The 15856-nt window shown below is 40.4% G+C and overlaps 1 protein-coding gene across 4 annotated transcripts in view; it reads left to right on the top strand.

The window, feature by feature from the left end:
* The first annotated feature begins 663 nt into the window (after positions 1–663).
* Positions 664–15856, top strand: part of myom2a (myomesin 2a) — a 34720-nt gene continuing 19527 nt past the window's right edge. Inside the window, exons 1-14 of one of the 4 annotated variants that reach the window (XM_012869859.3) lie at positions 744–833; positions 1588–1720; positions 3795–3887; positions 4267–4402; positions 5852–6006; positions 6188–6280; positions 10706–10794; positions 10882–10920; positions 11305–11469; positions 11890–12051; positions 12231–12372; positions 12832–13031; positions 13112–13165; positions 15457–15584. In XM_012869859.3, coding sequence (XP_012725313.2) covers positions 1614–1720; positions 3795–3887; positions 4267–4402; positions 5852–6006; positions 6188–6280; positions 10706–10794; positions 10882–10920; positions 11305–11469; positions 11890–12051; positions 12231–12372; positions 12832–13031; positions 13112–13165; positions 15457–15584 — 1563 coding nt within the window. In that variant the 5' untranslated portion in view covers positions 744–833; positions 1588–1613. Of the gene's footprint in view, positions 834–1587; positions 1721–3794; positions 3888–4266; positions 4403–5851; positions 6007–6187; positions 6281–10705; positions 10795–10881; positions 10921–11304; positions 11470–11889; positions 12052–12230; positions 12373–12831; positions 13044–13111; positions 13166–15456; positions 15585–15856 lie in introns of all 4 variants that reach the window. The other 3 variants (XM_021320173.2, XM_021320175.2, XM_021320176.2) reach the window with 3 other exon arrangements.

Raw genomic sequence — 15856 nt, 5'->3', positions numbered from 1 at the left:
TCCCAAATCATCATTGCTTTCTCTTTTGCTCACAATATGTTGCTTTCTTGGATTAAGTTTGCTTTTAAGCTCACTTGTGATATTATTTATTTATAAATTTGCTTGTGTGAAATAAATAGTCGCAGAAGCTCCTCGGCAGTATCAAGGAGAGGTCTCCCTGCAACACAAGCCTTACTGTTAAAAATAACCTGAGTGCTGCCTGCAAGTGTTGTGCCAAGGAGGACAGACTGTCTCAAGAAACCTAAAAAGGTCTCATTAGGTTCAGAGTGTGGCGATCTGCCAGAAAATCACCGGAAAAATGTCTCCAGACTTTTATTTAGTTTCATATTTCTATTCTCAAAGAGCCCACTCCTGCTCAGTATTTCTAAAAAAATATTGCCTGCAATATGAAAACCGGCATTAGGTAATTTTAAAATGTCACTTTTGAAAATTAAAGGTGTCTTGTTTTGTTGCTTGGTATCTCTTGGGTTCTCCAGGTCCCTTTGTGGTCAGGTTTTCCATATGAAGAATCCGCTTCCCCCACTAACCTTTTACTGATTTGAGTCCTAAAGTCTTAAAATTGAATAAAGTCCCCGAATGAAATATACCTCCAAATCATTCATTTACTTTGCAGGTGTAGATGTATGTCCTTCATCTTCAAACAGAAGATTGTGAATGAAAAGGAAAAAATGGGGGTAAATGCTATATATAGTCTTAAGTGCATCCATACATGGGGTGGAAGGAGCACAGCATTCCTCCTGTGAGAGGGTAATATTTTCGTTGCTATCAGCAAGAGCTTCCCAAGCGGCATTAGGCTGGTCTGCCACCGCTTTGCGCTGTTTTCATTTTTGGGGGTAAGTCTCTTTTGTTATTATTTCTTAGAAAGAGGGAAAATTCTTTTGGGGAGGTAACCTTTGGTTTTTATAGCTCGCTTGCTGTCAGAATAAATTGGGGTTCTGGTAAAATAAATGGCCCTGGTGTGGGAGACAGTTGCAAGCAGTGGTGTGTGATCTAACTTAAGTCCTTCATAATTGGTTGCTAAGTTTTTTTTGTTTGTTTTTTTTATTAGTCACACCAAACATACAATTAGAAATATCACCATGTAGGAATGGGAATTTTAATGTTGGTGTTGATTTTATAGAGGATAACTGGTTTGCGGTTTATTCTGAAACAACCTTTGGAATCTGATTACTGACTGGTAATCTAACTGAGCGGCTTTGACAGTGGTGTAAGGCATGTTGGTTACTAATAATAAATATTCTCCTATTTATTTCCTATAACTGAATCCGCCGACTGAAGCTATTCATAGGTGAGGTCTGCTGGGAGCTCTAGAAATTGGTTAAAATGCTAATATATCTACAGCTTGTTGGAGTTTTACCCTGTTATCCTGTGAAATGGGCATGCCCCTTTAATTCAGACTGACCTCGGACATTAACGTTAAAAAGACTCTCATCAGTGAGTAGAGACGTAACCGTAACGAAGAAACATCTGAAACGTTTTTATGAACTGTGAATCCCATTGATGTAATTCAGGCGGCGGTCGTTGTGGTGTTGACATTTCTAATATGATAATCCATGTTTGGTCTCTCCCTTCCCCTGGTGCTTCCAGCCTGCTCTCCCTGAAGTTTTCCTGTCATGGCTTCCAATGTCATACCCTGGTATAAGAAGAAGGCTGTGAGCCAAGTTAAAACTGATTATGCTTATCATCACAGTAAACATGTTGTCAAGCAGCAGACAGAAAGGTATGAAGGTGAAATGTACCTGTTGCTCTGTAAAGCTCCTGCTGCTTTGCCGGATGCAGCGTGCGTAGCGCCGTTGGCTGAGGACCAGACTGATGTCAGGCTTTTTGAGCCCTGCTTTACCTGAAGCCGTTTTTGTGAACGTGCTATCTGCCTAGAAAAAAAACGTCTGCTTACAAAATGAAACAGCCGCTGCCTTTCCATTAATATCAGACTGAAGTGGCTGGATACAAGTGGGTTTTTCTCTTTCTTTTCCTAAAATAACTGGGTAGTTTTTTTCAGCATTATTAGTTACTGTGTTTTACAGCAGGCACTTAGTGAACGGTATTATTTGTTTCCTTGTTTCCTAGAGCTCAGTAACTAAATAAAATGACAAATCAGTAATGTACACAAACTAGTGTTATATTAGTGTTCCTTTCACACAGGAAAGAGAATTGTTAATATGCCAGGCCAGGTTTAAGACCTCTGTTTCTGTGTGCTGAGTAAAGCAAGAGCGTAATGCACCAATCTCTTGTTCAGAGACTGAAATTTAACAATTTCCCATCGTTCTGATCTGATTGGTTATCAGCATGTCAAGTCCCCTCCCAACCCTCAACACCTCCACGTTCATTAAATGCATTAAACCAAGAATTCCAACCATTATTTGGTCTATAAACACATCAATAAATAGTATATACTCTTTGAACTTTTTAAGTTTTAAAAAATCCACTGAAGGTTGGGAAAAGGTTTTTGAGATTCTTTCACTTTCTAGTTAAAGACTATTATCTCTACCACAATGCCTGACACGTGCTTTTATTATTATTATTATTATTATTATTATTATTATTATTATTATTATTATTATTATTATTATGTTCTTTAGCGCTTAGAAGAAAAAAAAAAATGGTCAAAATTGAAATCACCAGATCAGCACTCAATGGAAATAGGAAGTCGCTATTAGCTAGGAAAAGCCTAATTGGTGCATTGCTACTTGGTACTGATTCTTTTTATTTTTGTACCATTATGATTATTTACCTTTGCTGCAGATAATCTGTTGGTGCAAACCAGCTGGATCCATTATATGTTCTTACTTTGACATAAAATGAAAAGTGGAAACCACTGAAGATGTGCCGTCATTTAAAAGCATGAATTAACATTATAGTTTGGTCACTGATGAGTCTCCGGCTATTTCATTGTATAATCTAGAAGCTCCTGAGCTCAAGCCAACCATAACTTGTGAAAGTGTGATTCTACTAATGCACTGCTGCTTATTCCAGCTGTATTAATGAAATGTAGGAGTTTTGCTGCAGTAGTCTGCCACAATAGTGAAAGCTTTGCACCAAATCTGGCTCTTTGTGTGCTCCACTGAACAGCATAACAATGATGTGCCTATAGTCTGGGAGTCTTACTTTGAGTTTGTGCTAGTTTTCATTCTGTCATAATCAGAGGAGGGCAGAACCGCTGATTGTTCTTGGTCCAGTTCTAGACACTAAAGTCAAACTGTAACAAGTCGCCATGTTTTTCAGAAGGCATCTGCCTCAGGTCAGATGCTCGTTCCAGCATGTGAGCCTCACCTTCTGATGCAAGTGGTTGAAACATGAACCCAGTTCCATCACCACTGATTTCACTTGCTTTTAGGTTTTGCATTCATTTAGGGCAAGACAATGAAATGTCTAAATTGTCCAAATAGTGGTTGTTGTTTTTACGTTAACCATCGTGTCAGTTTGATCAGCTGATTATATGTGACACAGAGCACGACCCTGTTCACAAATAACCAGGATGTAGTTTAGTTTAACACTGAGTTAAGTTAAACTAAACTACAGTTGGAGTGTTGCAGTGCAGTTGGAGAATAATTTCTACATCCTTTTTAAGTTCTTTTTAAGACTTCAAACATGTAACAATCTGCAAAGCATGTTAAAGATAGCCATGACTTTTCTAAGGATTTTCCTAGATAGCTATGTGTAATTTGATGTCTTTAATTTGAGCCCATTCTCTTACGTTATACAAAACAGCTTGTTTTTTTAGATACTTGGATCCCCTTAATGACTGACAGTACAGTACAGCAAACCAAAAATTCAAACACATCTAATCTCTACAGGAAATCAAGCTCCAGGTCAGTACACCAGGTGCAGAGTCAGGCCACAGAGGCTATGGCAGAACCAGCCTATACCATACCGCCTTCCCGGCAGAGGTGAGTTCTTACTGACTACTTTTCTCCGGGGCTATTTTAAGCTGAAGGTAATGCTGAACTCAAGCGTTCTCTCACTGATTACTGACAGGTGGCCATCTACTAGGATATGCTCTTTAGTTTTCACTCACTTCCTTTTGAAAAAACAACAAAACTAAGAGTTGGATGCCTGTGTTGATTAACACGGTTACCCATGTTCTGTGTTCCCCAAACCTTTTAAGCACCCGCCTTTATGCCTGTAAGCCAACAATCAGGCATAGGTCCCAGGGTTAGGTTACCCCCCCCCCCTACCCCCCAAAAAAAGTACATGGATACAAATGTGTATGATGACTCTCAATAATCCAGCAAAGTCTAGCATACTTATTTCATGTGTGTTTTTTAGGGCTGCCACGGAAACTGAGGAGTATCAGAGAGTGACCACGAATGTGGGAAAAGGACTGGCTGTTATTCAGGAGGAGCTGCACAGAATGAGGATGGCAACTAAAGCTCAAGTGGAGAGTATTGCTATCCAAAAAGAGGCAAGTAGTCAAGGAACTGGTAAATGGACGGCACCTACAGCACTTTTCTAGTCATACTGACTGCTCAGGGTGTTTTTACACTACGTAGTCCCACATCTGCACTCACATTGCACACGCATTCATACGCTGATTCTAAGTAGTGCTGTTAAATTTGGGTTCAGAGTCTTTCTGAAGACCACTGAAGTTAAAATTCCCAAACTTCAGGTCACTAGACGGCTACTGTGAATTATAATAGCCTTTGGAACACAGACTTTCAAAGATTTTATGCAGATAATAATTTTGCCCCTTTAATGACAATTGTTGTTGTGTTTAACGTCATTGCTAAGCCTGATTAGCCACATTTACTAATATGTACGAGGATATATGTATATATGTATCTATGTATCTAAGGATTATGCATCCATGGATGCAGTAAGTGCCTCAATCTGTGGCAAACTCCCCTGTTAATCTGTCGGTTGGTATTTACCCATCCTATGAGCTTTTCGTGCTGCTGGGTCTGTGCCAGTCACCAGTGTATGACTGGTACCTGATTGGTACCTGAGTGACAGCTTTTGTGTGTATGAGTCTTGCTGCCTTGTTGAGTTTGTGAGCTCCTAGCATCAACATGCCACGTTTGTCCCTTAGGAACAAGGCCCATATAAAAATGAAAGCTGCTGCAGCAGTATTAAGAGTGGAAGAATGAATTGGTGTCAGTCCCGGAACATTTTTCAAATCTTAGCACCAAGTTCTTGGGGGGTAGTAAAGTTAAAGACTGACTGAGAGTTTTTTTTTTCTCCCAAGAGAGGAACCATAGGCTTTGCTCCACAGATATACAGTAAAGTGATGTATTTCCATGGGGTGTGAGCTGGAATGGGACGTTAAACAGAACTTTTTCATTGATTGCAAGCTGGATGCTATAAAACATCAAAAGGAGATTCTGGAGCCAGTGGTCCTGTATCTCTTTAGAATCTGAGACCTCGCACCATCCTCCAGGATGACAAAAGACTCAGGATCATCACAGGGTGGATCAATAATGTGGGAACTCAGACCAATCCAGCAATCCAGACCTCAGCCCAATTAAACCCCATGGGTCAGCATGGGGAGGCTGTATGTGCTTTACATCTCACAGCTAAATGTAACCAGCATAAGAATATGGTTAAAACCTGTTTAATATCCTCCAAGCTGTACTGTGGTCACTCATGGCATAAAATGGATAAAGCATAAAAAAAGACCTAATCTGTTGTATTTCAAGGATACACCTTTCATACAAGTTTCCCTCTGAGTAAAGGTGGCCAATCAGGCTTTACAACAATTTTAATTGTTATTTTATTTTAAGGGATAAGACACTACAAACTGTCAAACAGAGCTTAAAGAAGCAGCTCTTTATCATAACTCCCTGCCTGTGTTTAATCATGTATTCTCATTCTTAAAAAAATCATGTATTATTGTGTCTACACCCACATCCTCTAGGTTAAGAACATGATGAAAAAGAGGGGGGATTTATTGGAGGAAATCCCCAAGATGCCAGACTTCCTGGTGGCCCTGCGGCCTCACACTGTCTGGGAGAAGACCCCTGTTAAGCTTTTTTGCACTGTGGAGGGCAACCCACGGCCCATTGTTAAATGGTAAGAAAACAAACACGCTTTCAAATATTTCTGTTAGTCGGTTTTATTTCTAACCATGTAAAGAATCGTTTTTCTTCAGTGCCACTGTGAGATAATGTTTGAGATGTTGAAAAGGTCTGAGGACCGAGGATAAGAGCAAAATGACAACATGACAGTGACCGTTCTGTTTGACTGGTTGCAGGTATAAAGGAGGAGTTCCCGTCGACCCACTGAGCGCCCCAGGAAAGTACAAGATTGAGAGCAAGTATGGAGTCCACAGTCTGATCATTAGCAGGTAAAACACAGGACCCTGAACGCAACAAATAAAGTTTATTAAACTTGTCAAAAATCTGCGCTACTAAAGAATCCAGTTAATGAGCTTAATGTTTGATTTTACTTCCTCCTATCAACATGTCTTTTATATGTTGGTTTATCAGTTTTGAAGTACACAGATTTAAAGTACAACCTTATTGGTTGCTACCATAATTAGCATTTGATATTAAAATGTAAAAAAAAAAATTTGTATCATCAATGTATTTCACCAAATTTATCAAAGATTCTAGGAAACACTTCAGAAAATTGTCCATACAGTGGATGCAAGAGGTACAGTCATCTGAGGATAATCTGCATTTAGTCTACACGCTAAAAAACAAACAAGCTCAAGGCAGAACTTTTCTATGTCAGGTTGTTGCTGTGTTAACTGTGGAACTGGGGGATCACAATATTTCAAAGGCATTCAATGAGAAGAATGCAGATAAGTCCAAAATGAAGCATACCTCCAGCAGGTTAAGGGTTACAGTAATCTTTTAATTTGACCAACATGTTTCCTCTCACTATAAATACTATTGCCGTTTTGAAGCGAGACAACCGGAGTCCTGTCTGAAGCTGGTAGAGAATTTATAGAGGTTTTGAGAATTATGAGCATCATGAGAATCATGCAGCAACACCGCTGCCTAAACCATGTATCCTATAAAATGAGTTGGGACCTTAACCCCTCTGAAGTCTTCAAAGAACACAGGCATGTGTGATGAAATAACCTCAAGATAATTCAAAGAACGATCAATGAAAAGATTAAAAACCTTACACCAGAAAGGCCAGATCTTTTACCAAAAAAAGGGAATTAAAAATAAATAATTTTTTTTTGAACTTAGTGTATTTGTCCTTGATTTGAGCAGGTAAATAAGATTATCTGCCAGTGGAATTGATTTGTTGAACCCTAAAATAAGATAATTATATGTACTGCACTTGAAATAAGACGATGGGGATGAGTTGTTCCTATTTTAAGTGCAAAAATAGTATTCCATTAGCAGATCATTGTTGCCTGCTCAAATCAAGGGCAGATGCACGCATTTCAAGAAAATTTGACTTACTTCTAGTTCCCTTTTTGCAGTGCACTCTTTTTCCTGAGCTGAGTTTAGAAGGAGACAGTAGACTGAGAGTTACAGGTTACAGCACAGCCCGACCCTTTTCTGTGATCCTCAGAGCGCTCAGCTGTTCGTATCAAAGTGCTGACCTTTGTGTCATTGGAGACATGAAATCCTCCCTCTGCGTGTGATTTCTGTCCCTCTGTCTCCCAGTCCCCTCTTAGCTCCTTAGTGCCGTCTTGCCTCTTTCTATCTGTGCCCTTGTAGTTTTTTTTGACTAACTTTGTTGCTGTTATGCAGTAGTTTTAGTCAAAAGAAAACTCAATTCTGCTTCATAACGTCAAAAGGAGAAGGAACTGTGTTGGTTTGGGGACTGACTTCATGCAGCGACAGCTGAGAAAGAGGACCATCTTAAAATAGTTCTGTCTTGGGTGAAGGTCACATTTCTTCCTTCTATAGAGGGAATGCACTTGATGTCATGGCAGATTGTCTCGTCCTTAGGTTACGTCCTCAGGGTGGCAGGAAGACCCTTGACTCAATGTTGGCAGGCTGTGGGAGCAGCTTAAAAACCCAGAAAACAACAGGAAATGGGAAGAGCTGTTGTTGGGTTAACTATAAAATGGACCTGGCAACAATTCAGGACGATCTTTGTAAAAGTTGCCAAAAAGTAAAGTGCCAAATGGATCCCTGCCAATCATTCAACCTGAACCAGCTTTTGATGTGGAAGTTTTTGGGTAAAAATAGACAAAAATGACATTGAAAAAATTCCCTGAATATATATACTGTCATTGGGAAAACCAGGTACAACCCGTGATTTAACAGCTTGTAGAACCACGTTCAGCAACAATTACGTGAAGTAGCTGTCATCATGGAGATACCTGGCCCACCCTTCTTTGTCGCAATGACTTAGACTTAGACTTAGACAAAGTTTATTGTCATTTTGTATGCACAGAGTGCGTACAGAACGAAATTTCGTTTGCATACAGCTTAAGAATTTCAGTGAATTGCAGTGGATTTCAGAATGTAGTGGAGCTGTAAGCCTTAGCCGCTGCCCGGAAGAGCGCAGCCATTCATTGAAGTTTGCAAAAAGTTGTTTATACACAGCTCTGCTAAGTTCCACAGCAATTCAGTCAGGTTCTGTTCTGGGCTTGGACTAGGCCATTACAACGTTTTGACTCTTTCTCAACCGTTCTGTTGTACATTTTCAGCTTGGTTTGGAATCCTGGTGCTGATGATGACCCAGTATTGAATGAGCTGTTTGATAAATTGTCTCACCTTTGATTGGAGCATATTCAGAACTGTAGATGTTAAATTCTATGGCTTCAAACTACCCAGATTCTATGTCTGCAAGACAAGTCCACAATATCACCCTTTCACTACCATGTGTGACAGTTGGGATGAGGTATTTGCTCTTTCAGCAAACATTGCAATGTGTGAAATATCTCTGCTGTGATGTAGTTTAAACCAGAAGTCCTGTAGTTCATTAAGATGCAAATTTTCTACCCTAGATTTCCTACAGTATCTTTTTAAGTAAGAGGCTTTCTCTTGGCAACCCTTCAAAACAAGCAGTTCTTGTTGAGTCTTTTTCTAATCGTCCGGCCCTAAACGTTAACATTTAACACACTAAATGCACACTAAACACAGTATGCTACGGAAGTCTTTAACTCATGCAGTTTCTCTGAGCCTTGTACTGTCTGACTTTTCTGGGACGTTCACGTCTGGAAAGATTGTCAGATGGCTTAAAATGTTTGAAACTTGTGAATAATTTTTCTCTTGAAAATGATTATCTTCAAACTGTTTGGAAAATTACTTATATTTATTCCCAAAAAGATGGTGAACAGCAGTTTCTTCTTGAAGAGTCTGAATTAGTTTTACTTGTCAAGCTGCTTCATTAAACAAGGAATTTGACTTCAGTTCCACTTCACTCTCAATTAAGTAACTTTAAGTACAATATACAAAAAAAGCTAAATAGAAATAGTTTTCCTTATAATTTGAAATATATGCATTTTCAACTAAAGTGAAAGACATGGATGCGTTGGTGCAGGATGTGTGGTGTCTGCAGAGATGTTAGCTGCCCTTTTCTTGACCCTAGTCCTGGATAGACTAGGGTTCCCACACATAGCCACATAGTGCCTATGTGTGGGAACCAGCTTAGGTCCTGAGAAAGGGTGGTCCCCAGGAGCCAGAGTGGTCCACATCAGGCCCAGTGTTGCTGAGGATGGTGAGATGAGACATTGTCAGAGGTATTTGCTGGAAGTCCACCGTCATTCTCACTGTTTCGAGCGAGTTAGGCTCCAGGTGTTTCCCTGCGCCAGTGCTGATGGCAAAGTAATTACTGATGCATTCCCCCCTGTCTACATGCTTCTGAACAGTTAATCAAGTGTATGTAATTGGTAGCCTTGGTATTGCTTTGTCTCTGGAATCCATTTGGAGCAGCTAGGGTGGCCTCGGTATTTCCAAATACTCTATAGTCTGAATAACTGCAGTGTTTCTGTAACGTACAGTGTTAATATAAAAACGGTATGCACCTTCTGTTTGGCTTTATGGATGAGCTTAAAATGACAGCTTCAAGTCTGAACATTGATAAATGTGTTCTGATAATGAAATGGGACCTGACTTTTAAAGTTTGCTTCAAAGTAGTTCAACATATGCCTTAAATTCCTCTTCGGCCAGCGTGCCTTAGCGCAGCATCGCTCCAGCACCCCCACTTGTTGGACCAGTGGTTATGAAGAGCAATAACCTCTGCTGTATCAGATACTGACATGAGGGATTTACAGCTAACCTGTGAGAGCCATTGATCTTACTCCCTTGTTTTCACAAACATCATCATCTTGCTGTAATAGCTGAGCTGTCTACTGCACTCTTCCAGTCAGAAAATGAAAATTCCATCCATCCTGGCCTCATTTAACCCTCGCAGGGATCTCCATCGATCAATAGGCGGTGTAGACCGACAGTTTGCCAGTCCATCACAGGGCAACACAGCAATGCAGCCAAATGTGTGTATGGACAAGTTACCCTTTTGGCACCAAAAGAAAACATTCACATGGATGGGGAAGGCTCCAGCTGGGATCTGATCCCTGAGCCTTCTTGCTGTAAAGTAACAATTTTTGCTGCACTACTGAGAAGTACCAAAGATTATGGGATGTTTAAATAGAAAAACAGAACAAAACACGGGTATGCTTAAAATGAGAAGGAAACCATCTGGAAATAGACTAAATTATGTCCTTAAAGTTACATACATCCTTAAACATGTATGTCCAAAACGCTTTTCAAATTGGTCATATACATACACATTAAAACAAAACATGTGCATATTTCTAAATTATACTTTATTTACTGTGCTTTCTTCTCTGTAGGTGTGTAGTGAGTGATACAGCAGAGTATAGTGCTGTGGCAACCAATCAGCATGGTACAGCTACCAGCAAGGCCATGGTTATCGTAAAGAGTACGTTTCTTGTTGTCTTTCTTTTTCATAAGAGGACGATGCACAAGGCAGTTGTTGTAAAAATCATAACTTTATGTTTTTTGACAGGACCAGCAGGAGCTGGGGAGTCCTGTCAGCTTGGTCTGGGTAAGAGTACACTATGAATACCAGCAGTAGTAATACAGATTGCTACCTACTGCAAAAATACTTCTACAATAAAAGAAACTGTGCAGAAAAAACTCCAATAAAGCAAAGCTATCAAAGTTATCTCAAACATTTTCCATCCAGGATCAATTATCTTCTGTGCTCAGGAGTACATGTGGTTTGGGCTGGTTGCCTGGGTTTAGGTGTAACCTACAAAGATGTAGGTGTGGAACACATCCAACCAACTCCAGTGCTGCTGCACAAAATCCCATGATTAAATGTCCGATTTTTCTCCTTTAGATTGACATTAGATGTAAGTATGGAAAATTTGAAAAAAAGTATCACGACTCTCATGGTACACCACCTCTTGTTTTTCTTGATGTGCAGTGCCCCACCTGACCGAGATCCACCCCAGTAAGCTTGAGGTCTCCCTGCTGGATAGGTTCCCAGTGAGTTTTGGTGTCGAGGGCAGCTCCATCAAACTTGTCTGTACTATGGTGGTTGTCCCTGACCTCCCCAACGTACCACCCCTGACCCAGTGGTACAGAGATGGTTAGACATCCATCCATCCATCCATCCATCCATCCATCCATCCATCCATCCATCCATCCATCCATCCATCCATCCATCCATTCATCCATCCATCCATCCATCCATCCATCCATCCATCCATCCATCCATCCACACACCCACTCATCCATCCATCCATCCATCCATCCATCCATCCATCCATCCATCCATCCATCTATCCATCCATCCATCCATCCATCCATCCATCCATCCATCCATCCACACACCCACTCATCCATCCATCCATCCATCCATCCATCCATCCATCCATCCATCCATCCATCCATCCATCCATCCATCCATCCATCCATCTGTCTTTAAATAGTTTCTAAAGGACAGTTATTCAGAAATGGTGGGTTTAGGACAATCATTAATTACTTGCTCCCTCTTGTGTTCTGAAAGATAAACTGCTGAAACCAAGTAAGCTGGTAGAGATGTCAGTGGGTGGAGGTGCAGCGTCTCTGACTCTTCCTCAGCTGGCCAAAGATGATGAGGGACTCTACACCCTTCGTATCTTCACAAAGGATGGTACCGCTGAGCACAGCGCCTATCTCTTTGTGTCAGGTAAGACATAACTCTGCATCAACATTTGACATTAGAGTACTGTGAGCCACTGTATGTCAAAATTATTGGACCCTAATCTAACTTTTATTATATTTTATCAAGCTTACTTGACGTCTCTCACCAACTTCTATCTAATTTTAAACGCTCCTACAGATCTCTGTTTTTCTTCCCTTTTCCAGATGCTCCTGCGTCTGTTAAAGGAGCTCCCGGTGCACCGATGAGTGTCAAGGCATATGACGTAAACTCAGATTACGTCTTGGTTGCCTGGAAACCCCCCAACACCGTCAATGAGGCCCCAATCACTGGATACTTTGTGGACCGGTCAGTCAGCACCCTGAAACACTTCAGGGTCTCTTTAAATAGACTTGAAGTTCTTACATGAATATAGGTGACTCCTCATTCCAAGGGATTAACTGAACTGAAGTAGTAATAAAATCTGATGTTACTGATAAAGATTATTTTTTATTGAAGAAAATTTTATTGAGTGGGACCAAATGTCTTTTCTAAGTAAATTTTCTTCAGTTTGAGTAAATGTTACTCTGACAAAATTACTGTAATATAGCATCATCGCTGGTCTGCAGATCTTTCTTCATCCCCATTTTATGAGAGATTAGGAGCTGTTCTTAAAAAATTGCTCAAGATTAAACTTTGAAGTCACCAACCAACCAAAAAAAAAAAGATTTTAAGTCCAATGATAAGTGAAAAATCAAGAACAACAATGTTCTTCATATTTTTGAAGAGGAACGTAGTTGCCATAATGTCTCCTTTTCCGTTGCGTAGCTGTGAGGCTGGCACTGACACCTGGGTCCAGTGTAACACAGCACCAGTGAAGATTTGTAAGTACCCGGTGGACGGCCTCGGCGTGGGCCACTCCTACTACTTCAGAGTGAGAGCCGTGAACAGCGCAGGCATCAGCAGACCTTCACGCAAGTCTGACAAGGTGACAGCCCTCGATGCTGCAGAGAACGAGCGCCTGCAAGGTACCGACGAAGGTAAACCCAGAGCACAGGAGGATGTCAACGTTTCCTAATGGGTGTTTTATCCTCCTTTCCAAAAACAGTGATTAAAATTGAAGGGAAATATGACATAGTGATCAAGGATGATGATCTGGAAGGTACAGTAGGGTACAATACTTTTTTGTACAGTGTTGCTCTGTTTTTAACCTAAAATAATTCATAATATCACCAAACACTAACCTACACCCGTTGTTTCATACCCCAATCAGGAAAATCACAATAAAACCTTTTTTTTACAATTTATCTGATGGGACTGATGGGACTCAACAACCTGGCCTGTATATTATTTTACATCCTATTGGTAGAGATTTTGCGAATGAGCAGCAACAAGAACATTTGAGACCTGTGTCTCAGCGGCCAGTACATGTAACCACAGGCTTGGACTGATATTGCTGGCAGACAGACGTTGTAACGTTTATATGCATATTTTGCTTTTCATGTCTTTTCTCCTGGCCTTAAGCTATTTTATCCATTTCAGATTCAATGTTTAATGAGCCATATCAGGAAGTGTTTTCTCAAATCGGTTCTCAGACTTAGCTCTTTATTTGGCTGCTGTGGCAGTTTTTTACAGATACTATTATTTAACAAGATGTTTAAGTACTGAGTTTAAACATCATATACAGTATGTACAAAAAGTGTTGAAGTAGTTGTATTAAAAGCAAAAGAGTAGAGCTCAGAGGACAGTGAAGCGGCCAAGGAGGGTTGCCGATTTGAGTCATTTGACATTGAATCCACTCAAAGATGTAATGACTGGATATAAAAATGTAGATGTCAGCTTTGGTCCTCTACCAGAGGCCTGGGAGCTTGAGAGTCCTTGGCAGTATCTCTGCTGTTCGTAGGACTGCACACATCTGGACTGAGATGTTTCTCCAGATATCTGTTGAAGCCAATTCTCCAGTGTGGAGGTGATTTGAGCTTCCTTCACCTTTCATGCATCCTCCCTCTACCCTGAGACCCTTGGTATTTCTCCACTTTCTTGTATTCCTTTTTTCTGACATCGTCTGCTGTTTATCAGTGGTCAAAAATTTCAGTTAGTCGCTCATTACCATTTTGTCAGTTTTTTCTGGAAGTCCTACAGGATTTTAGCTCGGTTATTTTCCACCGCCACGTGAGATGTACAGATGTGTCAGTGCAGTATAATGGCTGCTTGGTTATGGTGTTCCATGTATTCCTCTCCTACCATTATCTTCCACCTGGATGGTTTCTGGGGCCTCTTTCCCAGCCTGCACCTGGGATCTTGCCTGGTGTGGTAGACCTGCTCTGTGCTGTCATGATCAGAGCTGTCCTGTAGACCTGCCCCTTCTATCCACAGTTGGTGACCGAGGAGAACAAGCGGGTCAGTGGTCCTCTACCATGGGCCCTGGACCACTGATAGATAGATAGATAGATAGATAGATAGATAGATAGATAGATAGATAGATAGATAGATAGATAGATAGATAGATAGATAGATAGATAGATAGATAGATAGATAGATAGATAGATAGATAGATAGATAGATAGATAGATAGATAGATAGATAGATAGATAGATAGATAGATAGATAGATAGATAGATAGAAAGAAAGAAACGTGCATTATTGATCAATGAAATTTCAACAAAAATCCATGAACCAAGCTAATATCTAATGCAGCCGTCTTGATAATCTTTGAATTTCTAACAAATTAATTTTTTTAGAATATTTTTGGGCGTTCCCACTTGGTCTTCTTTCAACATTTCCATTCATACTTTGATGGAGTGTTTAACTTGGACTAAATCTGATTACTCTTGGTTCTCTTCCCTAAGCCAGTAACTCCAAACGCAGATTAAAATCTCTAATAAAAATTTAAAATAACACAAGTTACGACGGGTTGTTGTAGGAGTCCTGCATTGCTTCTGCTCAGTAAATCAATTCAATTCAATTCAATTTTATTTATATAGCGCCAAATCATGAAACATGTCATCTCAAGGCACTTTACAAAGTCAAGTTCAATCATATTATACAGATTGGGTCAGATTATACAGATTGGTCAAAAATGTCCTATATAAGGAAACCAGTTGATTGCATCAAAGTCCCGACAAGCAGCATTCACTCCTGGGGAACCGTAGAGCCACAGGAAGAGTCATCTGATCGCAAATCAGATTTAGTCCCTCACTCAGCTCCTTAAATCCTTTACACGCACGTGTTAGAGCGATACTGCACATGTCAAATCAATCATCACTTCTGAATGAAATAGGTTTCATTTCTGAAGATGGATTTCTCTTCTCTGTCAGGAGAAGCAAAGTCCCATGAAAACTAAGAATCTCTCTGAAGTGAAAAAATCTAGTTAAATGGTGAATACTGTGGGACTCCTGCATTGGCTCCGGCTGTTTGTACTTTATTCCTGAGAAGCGTTCACTCCAAATCTAGGCTACGTAACTATCCCTGGCGAGCCCACGGACGTGCATGCATCTGAGATTGTCAAAGCGTATGTGGTGCTGAGCTGGAAGCCTCCCAGCCCTCGCGGACGAGCTCCGCTCTGGTACATCGTTGAAAAGGTGCGTCCTGCTTCCCCTTTGCCTTTTATTTTTGTCAGTAAGTACCATTTAGCGTCTGTGCCAAACACAGCAGCACCCTGAACCTTCATTTCTCTAAACTGGCAGAACTTCTGTGGTGAAAGCTGTAAACACTCCACAATAATAGAAAAGTCTATTGGAGATCCATCCTGTTTTCATTTCTCTAATTTAGTTGATACGTTTTGAGCTGTTTTAAACCTTGATTAAATCTCTTTGTCTGCCAGATCTTTGAGTTAAAGCTTTTCATAGAGAGC

Source organism: Fundulus heteroclitus, chromosome 5 (genome assembly GCF_011125445.2).
Source record: "Fundulus heteroclitus isolate FHET01 chromosome 5, MU-UCD_Fhet_4.1, whole genome shotgun sequence".
NCBI lineage: Eukaryota > Metazoa > Chordata > Actinopteri > Cyprinodontiformes > Fundulidae > Fundulus > Fundulus heteroclitus.
The sequence above is the reverse complement of the archived record's forward strand: the minus strand, read 5'-3'. Positions and strand labels throughout refer to the sequence as shown.